General features: G+C 45.8%; 1 protein-coding gene and 1 pseudogene across 1 annotated transcript; both read right to left on the bottom strand.

The window, feature by feature from the left end:
- Window positions 1–447: 447 nt before the first annotated feature.
- LOC129821374 (sterol 26-hydroxylase, mitochondrial-like) lies at window positions 448–18,323 on the bottom strand. Its single transcript, XM_055878987.1, has 9 exons — window positions 18,022–18,323; window positions 13,853–14,043; window positions 10,006–10,205; window positions 3,543–3,740; window positions 2,729–2,892; window positions 2,466–2,632; window positions 2,134–2,215; window positions 1,774–1,974; window positions 448–992 (listed from the first exon to the last, which is right to left on the bottom strand). Exons 1-9 carry the CDS (start codon window positions 18,262–18,264, stop codon window positions 861–863), a joined length of 1,578 nt encoding a protein of 525 aa, XP_055734962.1. The 5' UTR covers window positions 18,265–18,323; the 3' UTR covers window positions 448–860.
- On the bottom strand, window positions 5,303–6,208 carry LOC129821375 (uncharacterized; annotated as a pseudogene).
- Window positions 18,324–20,094: the final 1,771 nt, after the last annotated feature.

Here is a 20,094-nt window from a genome sequence, read left to right as displayed (position 1 = left end):
TGGTGTATGAAGTAGTTCTGAAATCCCCAACGCAAAAATGAATGGTGAAAAAACGACCTGCCTACTCCGCTAGGTTTTATGGGTAATATGACTCATACTGTGGTACTCAATTCGTGCACTGCAGTCATGCATCGTGAATATCCAGACCTCATTATGACTAGTCCTACATGTGTAGCTACTGCAGTTGTTTGACACCATCAATAATTGTACTTCCTGGTGACTGGTATGCTACTGCCATCTGCTGGACATTATTGCAGCATCCCTAACAGGTACCAATGACTGATTTTGTGACTGATTAACCACAATATGTGGTTTTGGTGCACCTGTAGGAAGTTAAACATCCACATAAGAAATTGAACAACTTCACAGATGGAGGGATTGAAGTATACATAGTACTTTTTTTTTTAAGCAGACCTACTCACACACACACAGAGGGGGACGCAGATATCAAGAAATACAACACCACTGTAGTGAATTTATTGACAGAAATAGAAAATACTTTCCATAGTAAGAAAATACATTTTCATCAACAAAATAGAGAATAGTTTGGTCTAGATATAGTTTGGTCTAGATATAGCAATTCATATTGTACATAATAACAAGCCATTGTAAAGCCTTTTCAGAATTACCAATATAAGTAGGGAGGTAAAGCTGAACCCCAGAAACTACGATAACAAACCTTCAATACAACAGTATTAGGTTGGAGTGTAACAAGTCGCCGTTTCAGCCCAGCTTCCCCCTGCGTTCAATACAATGTCAACCTATTTATGTATGTTTATTTAAATTCAACGATGGATATATTGAAGGCCTTTATAGCATTGCTACTTGGGTACACGGCGATCACCCACAGCTTTAACAAATCAAAGCGCAGCTTTGTTTGTCCTCTCCATGAAGTGCAGATTGACTTGTCTGTCTGCTACTAAGACAGTGCGATTGAGGGCTTTCACCTCTCCTATGCTGGGGTCCGGTCTGATTTCAAACAGCTTGATTATCTGGGGGAGAGAAAATATATATTTTTGTCATTGTCTGGGTCTCTTCAGGGGTAGCCATGTTCACTTAACATCCATGTCCGATAGGCTCATTGACCACACCAAGTTCATGCCTCCACCACCTACCACAAATGTATGAAACCATCCACCATAGGGTATACACACTATTGGAATTGGCTACAGTAGCTTAAACATGTACAGTATGTTCTGTTTTTGTATTTTAATGTAATTCACGACAAAGTGTGATTATAATGTCCACCTAGGCCTTCATTGTATTTGTAACTGAAAAGCAAATGGGAGGGAAGCAATTTTTAACTTAAAAGCAATGGAAGCCAAGGCAAACTTTTCATTGTGGGACTACCCAACGTGCAATACACGTTTCTTCAATACTTTTAATAAGTAGCCTGATGATGGTGAGTTCAAAGTTGCCAACTTGCCGCGCAAGACAAGTAGCCTGTTACTGCGCAGCTTGGTCAAGCATCTACAGCAGTGTATATAAAAGCATTTGGTTCACCTGTCGGGATCACATTCAGGCTGCAGTTGATTGAAAATATGACAGCTCCTCTGTGGACATTGGCTACGGAGGATAATAAGGTAGGCTATGAGTTGTTCCAATAGTTTGTTAACAGTAGAATAAGTCTAGTAGGCTACAATCACATGTAGCCTAGTGATTGAAGTAGCTTAGCCTGCTAGGACTGTTGATCAACTCTGCTATCCGCTGTGCTGCTATCCACATTCTATACTTTTCCCTATGACACTCAGGTATAAAATCTCTGTCTCTTACCCGTGACAGAGCCAAGTACATCTCCAGTTCAGCTATACGACGACCAACACAGCCCCGAACCCCAAACCCAAATGGTATAGAGCCAAATGGGTTTGGTCGAACTCGGCCATCCCTCAACCATCGTTCGGGCTTGAATTTCGATGGTTCTGGGAATGTCTTTTCATCCTGGCTGATGGCATAGTGACACATTGTAAACGAAGTCTACAGACACAAGACATCAGGGAGGGAATTAATTGCTACACCACTACTTCGACAAAGGCATAATTTACATGAATTCAAATGGTGTTTTGTTTCAATGGTTGGGCTATTTTTAGGCCATTAAAGTGAATATGTTGATTGTTCCCCTAAAGCTAGACTAACCTTCTTGGCAAAGAAATGTCCTCCAATTATGATATCATTCTCTACCATGAAGCGTGCATTCATCGGGACCACAGGGTACATTCTGGTAAACAGGACATACACCAAAAATTGTGTTTGAGAAAGGTAATGGAACTTTCCAGAACTCAATCCTTTCCAAAGAAAATATCAATGCTGACATACAAGAGCAAAATTAGGCAAACATACTCATGATGTATACCCCCCACCCCACCAACCCCCCCGTGCACGTTTAGTTTTTTGCCCTAGTTAAAAACCAAAAAGCTTGGGCCTGGGGTGGAAACCCTGATGTACCCAACCACTTCCACAGTTCTTACCTCAGTGCTTCCTTGATGACGGCCTTGAGGTACGGCATACGGTTAACGTCTTGGGCAGATGGGATCTTGTCTCCTGGTATGCAGTGGGACACCTCCTGATAAAGGGTGTCCTGCGCATTGGGGTCCCTGGACAGCAGGTGCATGGCCCACATCATGGTATTGGATGTCTTCAAGTATGACAACAACAACAACAGTGTTAGTGAATACAAGCCCTTACGTTACAACACATCGAGATTGTAGTGAAGCTCCATGGATTTGCTAACCGTGTCCACTCCAGCCAATAGCAGCTCAGCGACGCTGCCGTACACCTCTTTGTTGGTCATCTTGGTGTTGGAGAGGAGGTACGTTAAATATTCTCCCTCGACTTCCTGGTCTGTATCCACGCGCTTCTGAATTGCCTCCATCTTCATGTCAATCAACTTCCCAGCTGAAAAAGTTCAGCATTATCTACCTCAGGGGTTCCCAAACTTTTTCACGTCCAGCATTCGGGAACATCCCGCGCCAACCCCTGCGGGTCTATTTCTAAGGGCACAAGCACTGTTCATGACACAAACGGTTCACACCTCTCTTGTTGGTGGAGATAATTTAGCAGTTTTAAAGCAAATTTTCTTGCATTTCTATACATTTTGCCATGTCTAATGTGTATTCCTGTGATATTTCAGTGACTAAAAAATGACAACAAAATCTAAGTGCTTAAAAACAAAATAAAAACATGGGCTAGTTGATCTGGACACTTCTGACAAGTTATAAATATCTCTCTAAGGTGTGCAATGACTGACATGACAAGAGGGACTGATGATGCACTACCCAATTTTGAAATTGCACCTTATGCATTCTGCTAAAGGAAGAGGAAGTTTAAAGCTGGACTGAGTTGCTTAAAATGTTGTTTTTCTATAATAATAATGTACTTTTTTTGGGGGGGGGGGGGGGGGGGGCATGCCGACCCCTCAGTTTGGGAACCACTGATCTACGTGACCTAATAGGTCCAATATCACAATGCACTCTCCAATCCAATGCTTTTTAAATTCTTGAGAAGGTATGAACAAGTGACGGAATGCCTTGTCCTAAATAACTCACAGAATTTGAAGATGCCCTCCCAGCCAGCGATGTAGCGCCTGTAGATTGGCAGGATGTTGCGGCTCCACTTAGGCAGCATGGCCACCGGCATGCTGTAGGAGAACATTTGAGCGATGGAGTCGATGAAGTCCTGCGTCTCTACCGGGATCTCTTCCTCCAGACAGCCGATCCGTGTCTCAAACAGGATGGAAGAGATTCCTGAAGAACAGAGATTAGATATTTATCACTGAAACGGATGCAGGCAATTCTCACGTGATGGACCAGTGCTGTATGTAGTAACTTACTTTTACTAAAACCAACCCTCACAAAAGTATTTTGCTTTAAATGCTGTAAAGACCCACATATTCTGAAAGACATCAGGCTTTCCTCTTAAAGGGAGGCAAATCAAGCAAGGCAAATCAAAAAACACAAAATATCAAACAAGATAACAAAAAATAAAGTAAAAGTATTCTGCAAAAACAGGTAGCACATGTTAAAATGTAAAAAGACAGGTCTGTAAATGTTGAATACCCCTGTTGTGATAAGTAGGTATGGAGGAGGAAGGAAGAGAAACAAACATCTTCACATTTTCACATTTGTGTAAATATTAAATAACCATTAAGATAACCGTATAGCAGTAAGTAGCAGTAGAAATAGAGAAATAAGAGGATAAATCCCATGTCCAGGGATTTTTGGTGAAACTCTGGTGAAACTCTGGATGCCATCTTAATTTTTGCACGTATTGCCAGCTCCCCAGCATGCCATATGATGACCTGGATTTGTCTCTGTCCCCTGGCCCCAGTTCTCCAGCCAGGCGTTCTCACAGCTGCAGTGCAGGCGAGGATAGTAGAACTCCACATACCTAAGGCTGGTCAGGTTCTGGGAAGTTCTCCATCACACTAAACTCCTCTGTCACATCCACATATAGGAGCCTGAGGAAGTGCAGGTCTCTGCTCAACCCCTCCCCCAGAGGAAGGATTCTACAGTAGATGAGACTCAAGCTCTCCAGCCTGGTCAGGTCATCGTAACATGACGCCCAGTGCTGGCTGAGCGGTGAGGTCCACGTTCATTAGCTTCAGATCACTCAGCTGCACTAGTCTGTTTAGGTCAGTCATGTCCAAACTCTGTCGAGGAAACCAACTGAAATTCAAACTCCTGTAGGGAGGTGAAGTACATGTCAAAGAAGTCAGACCCACACAGTCGTTGTCCTGTCTTGACATTGAGGTAGACAACTGACCCGAAAGTATGACCTCCAGCAGTCCTGGAAGATCACAGTCGACGGAGAGCTGAGTTTTAAGGCAAAGCCTGGTTTTGGGGCTCTGTTGCTGACTATGATGGTAAGAGGACACCAGGAGGTAATGTTCATGTGAGTCAGACCTTGAGGGAAGACACCAAATATGTGTGTCGGATTCACACTTGTCTCTAACTCACTGGTTGGAGGGCGAAAATCCAAATGTACTTCCTTCAGCAAAGTAAGGTGGATGAATGCAGATGCTTCAATATGTAGAAGTGGGTTATCATACAGCAGTAGGGTTTCCAAGCTGTGCAGGCCAGGTAAACTGTTCTCAGATGTTGCGTAGTTGTTCCTGCATTTAGGATTAAGTAACAACATTGGTGTCATTGAAATTTTGCCTTTCACAAATTGATTGAAAGGAAATGTTTTCCTCGCCAAAGTAAAAAGTATCTATTCGGCTGATTCTAGACTGCAGAAGCTGTCTGTAGCTCACCAATGTCGGACAAATCGAGAGATGAAATGTTTTCAAAGCTTCTGAATGCTCCTTTCGATAAATTACGTGCAATAGGGAATGAAAACATTTTTTTTCTCCAGATGATAGAAAGTTCAAGAATGGCTCCATTTGTGTCTGAGCAATTTTGCCGTCACAAAATGATAATCCCCTTTGACTCAAAGTCCAGGGTCGTCAATGACCGTGATATATCGACTATCCTGCATAGCAAATCAGAAAGCTCCTGTGTACAGCTGTTGACTGTGATTTCCTTCAAAACAGGGATTCCCCCATTGCGTCCATTAACATCACAGAAAGCCCGTAGTTCTGAATGGACAGTTCCTCCATATTAGCCAGGTCACTGAATGTGTTGGACGGAAGGGATGAATTGTAACACTAGCTCACAGAAAAGAGATTGGACACTGGACAGCCCCTTGAAGGTGCCAGGGAGAAATCGTGGGCAGACAGCCTTTGACATTAAGGATCTCAAGAATGCAGAGTCAAGAGAGAGCACCAGGCTACATCACATATGCATTCCTGATCTGGATACAGAGAGTCTGGTAGTGAGACAGGACGATGGATAGGTTGAGTTTGAGGTCACATTCTGTACATCCCAGCAAACGGCAGATAGGCAGTTGTAACGGCAATCCATTGGGTGAAAGATATCCCAGGTCCAGACAGACTTATCATATTAGACACATTGATTACTCAACCAACCCCAGGATCCAATGATGCAAACTGCTAACTGTCTCAACTGAACACAGTGTAGCCTCATCTTTCTTGTGAAGTGGAGACACTGGCCATATCAAATCACATTGTATTTGTCACATGCCCCGAACACAACAGGTGTAGGTAGACCTCACTGTGAAATGCTTACTTACAAGCCTTTAACCAACCATGCAGGGTTTTCTTTATTTTTTAAAGGAAGAAAATATTTGCAATTCTTAAAATAAACGAAGCAAGAAAAAGTAACACAATAAAATGTTATTAAAGAGACTATATACAGGGTTACCGGTACTGAGTCAATGTTCGGGGGCCTTCGCTTTGGCTCCCCCTCCTGTCCAGCTCAGGCGTTCAGCATCGCCGACCTTCTAGCTGCTGCCGAACCTGCTGCTGGCAAACGCCCTTCACTCATCAACCCCGGACTTGTCTCGTCATCATTACACACACCTGGTTCCAAATTCCCACTCTATCACTGTATGTATACTCCCTCTGTCATTTGCCTTTGTCGGTCATTGTAAATGTTGCTTGTTTTCCTGAGAGGAATTTCTCCTACTATTTCCTGAGTACTTTATTATTTTGCACTTTGGGTTTCATCCCGCGTTCATATATATATATATATATATATATATAAATATATATATATATAGTGCTTTAATAAACTCAGTAGTTCTAAACCTGCGTCTGCCTCCTGCCTACTCCTCGCTACACTTGTGACACAGCCTATCAAGGCTGAACGCATCTCGTGTATGGTAAAATCAGCATCCAAAAAAGAGTCAACAGTATCCCTTTTCTTACACACATTAACATGAGAATTTAAAACCTCACACCTGCGTTACTTATATACTTTGTCCAAAGTAACCCCACTTTGTAGCCTAGCAAATGTCTTCCCCAACAGGTCAGCTTTTCATTTATCAGTTCCGGACATTTTTTGACCCACAACCAAAACTGGAATTCGAGTGGACTTGCTTCTTCCAGTCATCTTCTTCAACATAGACCATACTTATCCCAGCTCAGTACCCTTGCCTATTGTAGAGCAGAACTGTCTCCGTGCAGTTCTCTTGACAGACTTAATGATAATCTGTTGCTGCTTCCACAATGGTCTTCAACTTGGCAGTTCTTCTTTCGACAAACGCAGTCAGAATGGTAAGCTTTCCAATGAAGGCTATAAAGTCAATCTGATTAACAAACAAGGTGTGCTTTGACATGACACATTTGTGAGAGCAACATTTCCTACAGCAGGTCCACTTATTCCATTACTGACCCTGTTATCTCCATCATTCTGCCTAATAGTTCCACCAATCTGCCTTGCAGCCTCTGAATAAGAGACTTTATGAGTGATTTTATATCTTTGGGCCTCTCTAGCCTCTTTCTGCACCTGGTATCCACTAAATGCTGTGCTGAGTTCCCCCCCAGAATTATAACAGTTAACGTTGACATTGTTCCCACATTCACCATAATCATGTTCCCCTCCACACTTGGCACATCTTTTTTTTCATTTGCACACAGAGATGCTACATATCCCATTCGTTGGCATTAGAAAACACCTTAATGGAGGTGGGACAAACTCTCTAACAGTGAAAGCCCGGAAGCCCATCTGTACTTTCTTAGGCAAAACCTTATCAAACATTGAGTACTGACAGGCTTTCACTTCTCTGCCCTTCTTTCTTACTGAACTGCCTCCACATTTTATTTTATAAAATCCATAAATAGTGGAACCCCCCTCAGCTTGGCCGAAGCTCCAGGGGCATGATCTGGGATTTTCTTCCCGTTGAGAGTTTTCATTTTCAGAATATTCCCTTGCAGAACATGGTCTGCACAAAATATTAAAGGTCTACCATTACCAATGAACCGGGCTAATGTGACTTCCCCTATCTCTTTCTTAATGGTAATGGTTAATCGAACAAGGTGTCACGTTGGTATAAGGATCGGGAGACAGGCGCGGAAATGCGTAATAGTTTTTTTTATACCTACCCAAATTACAGCGTGCCATGTAAAGCGCACGGTAATGTAAAAGGCACGGGAACGAAGACCAAACAAACACAGGGTTGAGACCCAAACAAAAGAGCGAGGAGTACCTCGAATAAATACACGGGGCGAGATCCGTAATCATCTGTGCAATACAAGCGGCACGAAAGCCAAAACAACACAGCACAGGAACTCACACGAACAACGGACATTGGAACAATAATCGACAAGACAATGGTGAACAAAGGGCACACTTATACAATTACTAATCAGGCGAGAATATGTGGACCAGGTGTGCGTAATGACACAGTTCAGTTCCTAGAGGCCGGTGACGTAGACCTCCGAAACTGGTGCACGGAATGAGCAATGAGGGACCCGTGACACAAGGTGTAGATGAGACCCTATGGTTGCATCAAACGCGATTACAACTTTCCTTTCCGACACATCATTACTTTAGTTTTTCACTACCTTCACACTCTTCACGCTCGCAACACGAGATGTGCCACTGCTGTCAGCAGCGCTTATAGCAGGGCCATTATTTTGACGTTTACTCTTCACCACAGACAATCCACGTCCTTGACTTTCATCATCCACACCCATACCATCAGAACTATCATCCATTTCGACCACAGTCCAGCAAAGCTGTTGCTAGAGACCACAAACACTTTTTCCCTTTCCCGAAGCTTCCGACAATGTCTGTAGCTCCGGATTCAACATTGTCTAACGCTCAAGCTCGAGTGGATGCTCGTTCTGTAGTTTGTCCAAGGGAATCCATTTCAATCGCAATTTTCTTTAGTCCAGTTAAATGCTGTTTGATCCAGTCAATTTATCCAATGAGATCATCAGAATGCTCCTCTATTCAATGGAATAACACATTGGTGGGATTGCTTGTCTGGTGGAATGAAGACCTTCAGTTCTTCCACTGCTTTGTCTGCTAGCTGTGTTGTATTTGTGTGCATCTTCTCTTTGTCTTGTTATATATCGTTTACTAGACACTTTCCATAATTAGACACTTTGAGAGGTAGGTTACAGATTTTAAATTTTTTTTTACTGAATGTATTCTCACTTGCTCTTAGCCTCTACCTACAGTACGCCAGAGGTAGTGATTAGCATTATCTGTACATCTGATATACTAAGAAGTCAAACACTACGTAAAGCATCATTTTCCGTATTATTATAAAACAACACTTTACTTCTAGCATCCAAGTGTTATGCATTATCATGCAGTTGTAATGCATTGTAAGATTATCATGCAGCCTGGTCTCATAGACTAGACGTAAAATAGTAAATGTAAATCTGGTACACTCAAATTAATATGATATGTTACTTTAAGCATGGTTACATGAGACAGAAGGTTACTTAAGACGAAAACGAAAGGAGGTACACTTTAGAATTTTAGATAATTACCAACTTTTCAACTACTTATTATGTTTTAGCAACTTTGCAGCTATTTACCAGGTTAGCTAACCCTTTCCCTAACCCTAACCTTAACCATTTTAGCTAACCCTTCCCCTAACCTTAACACTAACCTTAACCCTAAACCCATGCCTAGCTAATGTTGGCCAGCTAGCTAACATTAGCGTTAGCCATCTAGCTAACATTAGCAACAACACATTCGAATTTGTAACATATTATACGTTTTGCAAAATCGTAAAATGTTGTTCAAATTGCAATTCGTGACATATTGTACAAATTGTAATTCGTAACATATCATATTAATTGTAACTCGTAACTATCATATGAAATGGATGATGGACATTCACAAATTAATACATACCATACGAAACATAACATATTATACGAAATGTAGTGTCTCGGATTTACGTACAGAATAATAAGAAGTGCTCTGAGACCAGGATGTGTCTTATAATCATCTCAATGAGCTGGACGAAATAACAGCCAGTTTGAGACAGTTGAAAATGTTATGCATGGCGATAGCCTACATGAGCCTCACACATGCTTACCATTAGTTATATAGCATTATACCTGCTTCTTTATCATTTAACTTAAAATGAACTAGAAATAAGGGTGAAAGAATCGTCCCCTCACACACAGGCAGGATTTCCACGTACCCTCCAGAGAGAATCGGTAGAGCTCATTGGACAGGTTGGTCACAAGGTCTCCCGACGGGCTTATCCGGCGCAGGTGGTAGATCCTCTTGATCAGGTCACTGACCACCTCGTTGACCACGTCTCCGTACTGCACCGAGTCTTTAGGGTGCATCATGCGCTTGTTCAACACAGTCCGCAGCTTGTACCACTTTTCCCCTTCCCTGTCAGAAAACATAATATATCAGCCACTGCATGACACACTCACAGCACATTCACAGCAAAAGCAATGATATGGCAGGATAATACATTTAGATTAGTTTGGCGCATATTGGAATATAGCGCATTACTGCTCATTTATATGGCTTTACTCTTTCAGCATCCGTTTGATTCACATGACTGGACTTTGACCTACAAAGGGTCTAACAGGTACTGTGTAAGTCTTAGGTCATGTTTCCTGCCTTGCACACTTGCATGGCCTATGGAAATGGTTAATGACACTGTCACGTTCCTGACCTGTTTTCCTTTGTTTTGTATTCATTTTAGTTGGTCAGGGCGTGAGTTGGGTGGGTTTGTCTATGTTTTGTATTTCTATGTGGGGTTTTGTGTTCGGCCTGGTATGATTCTCAATTAGAGACAGGTGTGTATTGTTTGTCTCTAATTGAGAGTCATACAAAGGCAGCCAGGGTTTCACTGGTGTTTTGTGGGTGTTTGTTCCTGTGTCCTCACAGGACAGTTGAAGGTTAGTCACGTTTGTTGTTTTGTAGTTTTGTAGTGTCTTGTTTGCTGTTTTGATTAAAAGATGGCTTATTTCCCTCAATCCGCATCTTGGTCCTATCCATGCTCCTCCTCGTTAAAGGGGGAGAACAACATTGACTGCCTTTACAGAAACACCCACCACAACAGGACCAAGCGGATTGAGGAGAGAGAGAAAGAACTAAAGCAATGGAGAGAAGAGGAATGGAGTTGGGAGCAAATTTTCAATGGAGAAGGACCCTGGGCTAAGGTGGGAGAGAATCGCCGCTCTCGGGAGGAGAAGAAGGCAGCCACAGCCCAGGAGCGCAGGTATGAGGGTACGCGGCTAGCACGGAAGCCCGAGAGGCTCACCCAAGAATTTCTTGGGGGGGGGCTAAAGGGGAGTGTGGCGAAGCCGGGTTGGATACCTGAGCCAACTCCCCGGGCTTGCCGTGGAGTAAGAGGGCGTCGTACTGGTCAGACACCGTGTTATGCGGTAAAGCGCACGGTGTCCCCAGTACGCGTGCTTAGCCCAGTGCGGGCTATTCCACCTTGCCGCACTGGGAGGGCTAGGTTGGGCATCGAGCCGGATGCCATGAAGCCGGCCCAACGTATCTGGCCTCCAGTACGTCTCCTCGGGCCGGTGTACATGGCACCAGCCTTACAGGTGGTGTCCCCGGTTCGCCTGCATAGCCCAGTGCGGGCTATTCCACCTCGCCGCACTGGCAGGGCTACGGGGTCCATTCAACCTGGTAGGGTTGGGGAGGCTCGGTGCTCAAGAGCACGTGTCCTCCTTCACGGTCCGGTATATCCGGCGCCACCTTCCCACCCCAGCTCAGTACCACCAGTGCCTACACCACGCACCAGGCTTCCAGTGCATCTCCAGAGCCCTGTTCCTCCTCCACGTACTCTCCCTATGGTGCGTGTCTCCAGCCCAGTGCCTCCAGTTCCGGCACCACGCACCAAGCCTCCTGTGCGCCTCCAGAGCCCTGGACGCACTGTTCCTTCTCCCCGCACTCGCCCTGAGGTGCGTGCCCTCAGCCCGGTACCTCCAGTTCCGGTACCACGCACCAGGCCTAGAGTGCGCCACGAGAGTCCAGTGTGCCCTGTTCCTGTTCCCCGCACTCGCCCTGAGGTGCGTGCCCTCAGCCCGGTACCTCCAGTTCCGGTACCACGCACCAGGCCTATAGTGCGTCTCAGCCGGCCAGAGTCTGCCGTCTGCCCAGCGGTGCCTGAACGGCCCGTCTGCCCAGCTCCGTCTGAGCCATCTGTCTGCCCAGCGCCGTCTGAGCCATCTGTCTGCCCAGCGCCGTCTGAGCCATCTGTCTGCCCAGCGCCGTCTGAGCCATCTGTCTGCCCAGCGCCGTCTGAGCCATCTGTCTGCCCAGCGCCGTCTGGGCCATCTGTCTGCCCAGCGCCGTCTGAGCCATCTGTCTGCCCAGCGCCATCTGAGTCAGCCGTCTGCCACGAGCCATTAGAGCCGCCCGTCTGTCCCGAGCCAGTAGAGCCGTCCGTCAGTCAGGAGCCGCTAGAGCCGTCCGTCAGTCAGGAGCTGCCAGAGACGCCCGCCAGTCAGGAGCTGCCAGAGACGCCCGCCAGTCAGGAGCTGCCAGAGACGCCCGCCAGTCAGGAGCTGCCAGAGACGCCCGCCAGTCAGGAGCTGCCAGAGACGCCCGCCAGTCAGGAGCTGCCAGAGACGCCCGCCAGTCAGGAGCTGCCCGCCAGTCAGGAGCTGCCCGCCAGTCAGGAGCTGCCCTACAGTCCGGAGCTGCCCTACAGTCCGGAGCTGCCCTACAGTCCGGAGCTGCCCTACAGTCCGGAGCTGCCACTCAGCCCGGACCTGCCGGAGTCCCTCAGCCCGGACCTGCCGGAGTCCCTCAGCCCGGACCTGCCGGAGTCCCTCAGCCCGGACCTGCCGGAGTCCCTCAGCCCGGACCTGCCGGAGTCCCTCAGCCAGGACCTGCCGGAGTCCCTCAGCCAGGACCTGCCGGAGTCCCTCAGCCAGGACCTGCCGGAGTCCCTCAGCCAGGACCTGCCGGAGTCCCTCAGCCAGGACCTGGAGTCCCTCAGCCAGGACCTGCCGCCCCTTGTCCCGGTGCTGCCCCTTGTCCCGGTGCTGCCCCTTGTCCCGGTGCTGCCCCTTGTCCCGGTGCTGCCCCTTGTCCCGGTGCTGCCCCTTGTCCCGGTGCTGCCCCTTGTCCCGGTGCTGCCCCTTGTCCCGGTGCTGCCCCTTGTCCCGGTGCTGCCCCTTATCCCGGTGCTGCCCCTTATCCCGGTGCTGCCCCTTCATTTAGGTGGGGTTAGTGGGAGGGTGGTCATTGGGAGGGGGATAAAGAAGCGGGGATTGATTATGGTGGGGTGGGGACCTCGTCCACCGCCAGAGCCGCCACCGTGGACAGACGCCCACCCAGACCCTCCCCTAGACTTTGTGCTGGTGCGCCCGGAGTTCGCACCTTAAGGGGGGGGTTCTGTCACGTTCCTGACCTGTTTTCCTTTGTTTTGTATTCATTTTAGTTGGTCAGGGCGTGAGTTGGGTGGGTTTGTCTATGTTTTGTATTTCTATGTGGGGTTTTGTGTTCGGCCTGGTATGATTCTCAATTAGAGACAGGTGTGTATTGTTTGTCTCTAATTGAGAGTCATACAAAGGCAGCCAGGGTTTCACTGGTGTTTTGTGGGTGTTTGTTCCTGTGTCCTCACAGGACAGTTGAAGGTTAGTCACGTTTGTTGTTTTGTAGTTTTGTAGTGTCTTGTTTGCTGTTTTGATTAAAAGATGGCTTATTTCCCTCAATCCGCATCTTGGTCCTATCCATGCTCCTCCTCGTTAAAGGGGGAGAACAACATTGACTGCCTTTACAGACACAGCCTTTCTGGATCACTATTGATCACTATCTGTGGCAATCTCTTTCGTGACAGAGCACTAGTGTATCAATTATGTCCCTGGGTGTGATTATAAGACATGTACTGTGTATGTACAACACTCTAATAGAACTGTTTTCCATTTCCCACTGCTATGTCCCTCTCTTATGTGATCTCATCACTGTCTGCCATCAGATGGCGAAGCTATCAATTGGTTGAGGCAAAAGACCACCAATGTAAAGGGATGTCATTGTCACCACCTGTCAGGAGACAGCCTTACTCAGTAAAGGGGCCGTAGCCGATGCCCCTCAGGTCCCGGTATTCTGTCCAGAGGGACATATCTCCTCGGCTGGGGAACTTCTCATCCTTTCTAAGTAGCTCCTCCAGGAGCTCCACACTGTTGAGGGCAATGGAGTTAAACCTGCCCATGCCCACTTTGTACATGGGGCCGTACAGCTGTTTCTCATACACCTAGTAGAGAGAGAGGGAGAGAGAGAGAGAGAGAGAGAGAGAGAGAGAGAGACTAGCATTTGCGGAGGAAGAAAAACTCAGGGTGTTACATACAGTATACTTTATAGTACACACATTTCTAAACATCTCTACCATTCAGGATGTTCCACATTGTTATGTAACTGAAAATATCACTTTTTGAAAATATCAGTTTTATGGATTAAGATGGCGCCGAGGAACATGGCTGACGTTTTACATTCTCCCAACCAATTGTGCTATTTTTTTATTTTATTTTTGCATTTTGTGTAACTTTCTTTTTTACTTATTGTGTGGATAATGTTGTTGCTGCTGTCTCTTATGACCGAAAATAACTTCTGGACATCAGAAAAGCGATTACTCACCGCGGACTGGAAGAAACTTTTTCCTTTGACGAGTCCGACGAGAAGGATATCCTGCTTTCACTGGAACAGAACCAGATCCATACCTTTGCATGAAGAAAAGACGCCGGAAAAGGGACCACAGATCGGGCAGCCTTCTCAGAATCCAGAGGCGAGTAAGTAAACCCTCACTGCCATCCGTTCTTCTTGCTAACGTGCAATCATTGAAAAATAAAATTGATGTCCTACGATTAAGATTATCCCCCCCAACGGGACATTCAAAACTGTAACATGCTATGTTTCACCGAGACGTGGTTGAACGAAGATACGGACAATATAGAGCTAGCGGGATTACCTCTGGTAAGACGAGGGGTGGGGGTGTGTGTCTATTTGTCAATAACAGCTGGTGTGCGATGTCTAATATTAAAGAAGTCTTGAGGTCTTGCTCTCCTGAAGTACCTTATGATAAGCTGTAGACCACTGTATCTACCAAGAGAGTTCTCATCTGTATTATTCGTAGCCATCTATTTACCACCACAGAACGAAGCTGGCACTAAGCAATAAGTAAAGAAGAAAATGCTCACCCAGAAGCGGCGCTCCTAGTGGCCGGGGACTTTAATGCAGGAAAACTTAAATAAGTTTTACCAAAATTTTACCAGCATGTCACATGTGCAACCAGGGGGGGAAATCCTAACCACCTTTACTCCACAAACAGAGCTGCATACAAAGCTCTCCCCCACCCTCCGTTTGGCAAATCTGACCATAATTCTATCTTCCTGATTCCTGCTTACAAGCAAAAACTAAAGCAGGAAGTACCAGTGACTCGCTCAATACAGAAGTGGTCAGATGACGCAGATGCTACACTACAGGACTGTTTTGCTGGCACAGACTGGAATATGTTCCGGTATTCATCCAATGGCATTGAGGAGTAAAGCACCTCAGTCATTGGCTTCATCAATAAGTGCACCGATGACGTCGTCCCCACAGTGACTGTACGTACATATCCCAACCACAAGCCTTGGATTACACACAACATCTGCATCAAGCTTAAGGCTAAAGCTGCCGCTTTTAAGGAGCGGGACACTAATCCGGACTATAAGAAATCCCGCTATGCCCTCAGACGAACCATCAAACAAGCAAAGAGTTAATACAAGATTAAGATTGAATCCTACTACACCGGCTCTGACGGTCGCCGGATGTGGCAGGGCTTGTAAGCTATTACAGACTACAAAAGGAAACTCAGACGTGAGCTGCCCAGTGACGCAAGCCTACCAGATGAGCGAAATGACATTTTATGCTCACTTCGAGGCAAGCAACACTGAAGCATGCAAGAGAGCACCAGCTGTTCTGGATGACTGTGTGATAACGCTCTTGGTAGCCGATGTGAACATAACCTTTAAACAGGTCAACATTCACAAAGCCACTGGGCCAGATGGATTATCAGGACGTGTACTCAAAGCATGTGCGGACCAACTGTCAAGTGTCTTCACTGACATTTTCAACCTCTCACTGACCGAGTCTGTGATACCTACATGTTTCAAGCAGGACACCATAGTCCCTGTGCCCAAGGAAGCGAAGGTAACCTGCCTAAATGATTACCGACCCGTGGCACTCACGTCGGTGGCCATGAAGTGCTTTGAAAGGTTGGTCATGGCTCACATCAACAGCATCCTCCCGGACAGCCTAGACCTACTCCAATTCGCATACCACCCCAACAGATCCAGAGATGACGCAATCTCAATCGCACTCCACACTGCCCTTTCTCACCTGGACAAACAGAAGAGAGAATGCTGTTCATTGACTAAAGCTCAGCGTTCAACACCATAGCGCCCACGAAGCTCATCACTAAGCTAAGGACTCTGGGACTAAACACCTCCCTCTGCAACTGGATCCTGGACTTCCTGACAGGCCGCCCCCAGGTGGTAAGAGTAAGCAACAACATGTCTGCCACGCTGATCCTTAACACTGGGGCCCCTCAGGGGTGTGTACTTAGTCCCCTCCTGTATTCCCTGTTCACCCATGACTGCGTGGCCAAACACGACTCCAACACCATCATTAAGTTTGCTGACAACACAACAGTGGTAGGTCTGATCACAGACAACGATGAGATGGCCTATAGGGAGGAGGTCAGAGAACTGGCAGTGTGGTACCAGGACAACAACCTCTCCCTCAATGTGAGCAAAACAAAGGAGCTGATTGTGGACTACAGGAAAAGGTGGGCCGAACAGGCCCCCATTAACATCGACGGGGGCTGGAGTGGAGCGGGTCGAGAGTTTCAAATTCCTTGCTGTCCACACCACCAACGAACTATCATGGTCCAAACATTCCAAGACAGTCGTGAAGAGGGCACGACAAAACCATTTCCCCCTCAGGAGACTGAAAAGATTTGGCATGGGTCCTCAGATCCTCAAAAGGGTTCTACAGCTGCACCATCGAGAGCATCTTGACCGGTTGCATCACCGCCTGGTATGGCAACTGCTCGGCATCTGACCGTACTACAGAGGGTTGTGCGAACGGCCCAGAACATCACTGGGGCCAAGCTTCCTGCCATCCAGGGCCTATATAATAGGCAGTGACAGAGGAAAGCCCATAAAATTGTCAGAGACTCCAGTCACCCAAGTTACTTACCTCTATACCAGGCGGTGTCAGAGGAAGGCCCTAACAATTGTCAAAGACTCCATTCACCCTAGTTATAGACTGTTTTCTCTGCTACCGCACGACAAGCGGTTCCGGAGCATCAAGTCCATGACCAAAAGGCTCCTCAACAGCTTCTACCCCAAGCCATAAGACTGCTGAACAATTCATAAAATCGCCACCGGACAATTTACATTGACACCCCCCCACCCTCCCCCCCCCCCTTTGTAGTATGCTGCTACTCGCTGTTTGTTTGTTATCTATGCATAGTCACTTCGCCCCCACCTACATGTACAGATTACCTCAACTAGCCTGTACCCCCGCACACTCACTCGATACCGGTGCCCCCTGTATATAGCCTCGTTATTGTTATTCTTATTGTGTTACTTTTTATTATTACTTTTTATTTTAGTGTACTTTGTAAATATTTTCTTAACTCTTCTTGAACTGCACTGTTGGTTAAGGGCTTGTAAGTAAGCATTTCACGGTAAAGTCTACATTTCTGCGAGTGTGACAAATAAAGTTTGATTTGATTTGAATTTGATTTGATATTTGGAAATGGGGTCAACAAACCCCTCAACATGCATTCTGGCAAAATAAATCTAAACCTCTGCCCTTTTGTAATCCTAGCTGTGTCAATAGAGATGGCACTTGGGATAGTATTTCCAAAGCAATGGCAGCTCTTGGAGAAGGTAAACACTGCATGTAAGAGAATACCTGTTAGCCCACTGGGTTAAATCCATTGTACTCTCCTCTGTGCACCATAACCGTCTCTGTGGGTCAGCTTTGACTAAACACAAACGCCTCACACAGATCTCATGTTTCAAGTCTAGTTAGTGAGCAGTAACAGAGAAACACACAGTAAGGTATCGGAAACTTACTGTACCCAAAACATAGAGGGGGGTAAATATCAGCAGCCACCATAAAAAACAGAGAGCACACTTAAAAAACACACATTTCCATAGAGGGCATAGCCTTTTTACTGTACCTGTAGCTCATGTAGGCGGTTGTAGTAGCCTTTGACAAACATTCTGTAAAACATATCCCGGGTTTTGATCCTGGGGAGGTCATCTGCGGTCCGAATCTCACCCTGGGAGGTGGATGGTAGGGTGTTGGAGGGAGAACGGGGGCCTCCTACCCACCTGGTGCAGACCAGAGCTGGGGCTGTGGGGCACAGCAGGAGCCAGCGGCCGCTCCTCTGCATCGCACTCTGGGCCAGATGCACGGCCATGATGGGAGCAGTAAGAGGAATTGTCTAAAAACACAGGGCTCCTGTTTCACCAGTGAGACTGGGGAGTGGCCATGTCTTTGGGAGCCTGGGGAGGTTAACCCTTCAGCTTCAACACTAAAGAACAGGAAATAAGGCTCTCTTGAAGAGCTGCACCTACTGGAAGAATGTTTACTTGGAACACATAGAAATAACTAGTCTCTCTGGTCAGATGTACTGTACCAATGTTCCAGCACATGTCTGGGATTTCCGAGAATAATAAATAACAGTAAATGCTGAAATGGAGAACGTGTTGAAACATTTAAAGTCTCACATCAAACTGATATAATAAGGAGGTTAATAAAAATGAATGTTAGATTCTGAAACACACTATTGTAGTCTAATGAATCAATTTTAAACAGTGTAAAACTTTTGTTTTATAAGGAACATTGACCAGTCATGTTCTTGAGTGACTTGTATTTGCTTGTTTAAATAGAAAACACGAAAGCAAGTATGCATATAAATTATAATATAAAAAATGTAAATTAATTATAAATGAAAAATCCAATTTTTTTTCATAGCATTTGGATTTTTGTACTTTTTTTCAATGAAGGTATAATTCAGAAAAAAGTAACGTTGGCTACAAATGAAACAATATTAAAATAGAGTAGTAACTTTGAGCAATTCAAGCAGCTGCTTAGCAGAATGTGCAGCTGACTGAAAACAAATAATTTTACGTTTCTCTATGCATTATGCAATAATACGTTTCACATAAAACATTTAATGGGACATAAATGTATAATTGATTTGTGTAATCACATAGTACATAACAAAGCGCTAGTAGCTTACAGTGCATTCAGAAAGTATTCAGACCCCATAACTTTTTCCAAATGTTGTTACGTTACAGTCTTATTCTTAAAGAAATATATATATAATTGCCCCATTTTCTCCCCAATTTTGTGGTATCCAATTGGTAGTTACAGTCTTGTCCCATTGCTGCAACTCCCGTACGGACTCGGGAGAGGCGAAGGTCGAGAGCTGTGCATCCTACGAAACACAACCCAGCCAAGCCGCACTGCTTCTTGACACAATGCCCGCTTAACTCGGAAGCCAGCCGCACCAATGTGTCGGAGGAAACACCAGGTGCGGTACATTGCGCTTGACCCGCCACAGGAGTCGCTAGTGTGCGATGGGACAAGAACATCCCTGCCGGCCAAACCCTCCCCTAACCTGGACGGCGCTGGGCCAATTCTTCCCAGGTGAGTGGAGGCTGTTATAGCAGCAAAGGGGAGACCTACTCCATATTAATGCCCATGATTTTGGAATGAGATGTTCAACGAGCAGGTGTCCACATTATTTTGGTCATGTAGGATACATCTACAGTGAATTGCCAAAAACCTCAATGCCAGGTAGCCTGGTAGCCTGGCAGGTAGGAGCGTTGGGCCAGTAACCGAAAAGTTGATGGATAGAATCCTCAAGCTGACAAGGTAAAAATATGTTGTTCTGCCACTGAGCAAGGCAGTTAACCCACTGTTCCCCAGGCACCGGTGACGTGAATGTCAATTAAGGCAGCCCCCCGCACCTCTCTGATTCAGAAGGATTGGGTTAAATGTTGTTTCTAGTTCATTAACATATTTTGAGGCATGCCTTGTAAAGAGGCCTCTTGAAGTGCAAGTGATTTTAAACACCAAATCCATTAATATTCTGTAATGTGTAAACACTTTAACTAGCAGCCACCTGCATGTACCAATCCCTTGTAATTACAGTTAAATAATGTGAAATACAAAATACAAAATTTCATTCATTCCGATTACGGTAGCATTTACCTTTTTACAGTACAATACAGTCAATTTT

This window comes from Salvelinus fontinalis, chromosome 23 (genome assembly GCF_029448725.1).
Source record: "Salvelinus fontinalis isolate EN_2023a chromosome 23, ASM2944872v1, whole genome shotgun sequence".
NCBI lineage: Eukaryota > Metazoa > Chordata > Actinopteri > Salmoniformes > Salmonidae > Salvelinus > Salvelinus fontinalis.
The sequence above is the reverse complement of the archived record's forward strand: the minus strand, read 5'-3'. Positions and strand labels throughout refer to the sequence as shown.

Bases quoted from the DNA above. Each gene is read 5' to 3' on its own strand.
- LOC129821374 (XM_055878987.1), bottom strand. From the start codon at position 18,264: ATGGCCGTGCATCTGGCCCAGAGTGCGATGCAGAGGAGCGGCCGCTGG. The intron at 2,633-2,728 runs GTTAGCAAATCC...TCATACTTGAAG, and splicing joins TATTGGCTGGAGTGGACACG to ACATCCAATACCATGATGTG. The intron at 1,975-2,133 runs GTTAGTCTAGCT...TTGTGTCTGTAG, and splicing joins GACATTTCTTTGCCAAGAAG to ACTTCGTTTACAATGTGTCA.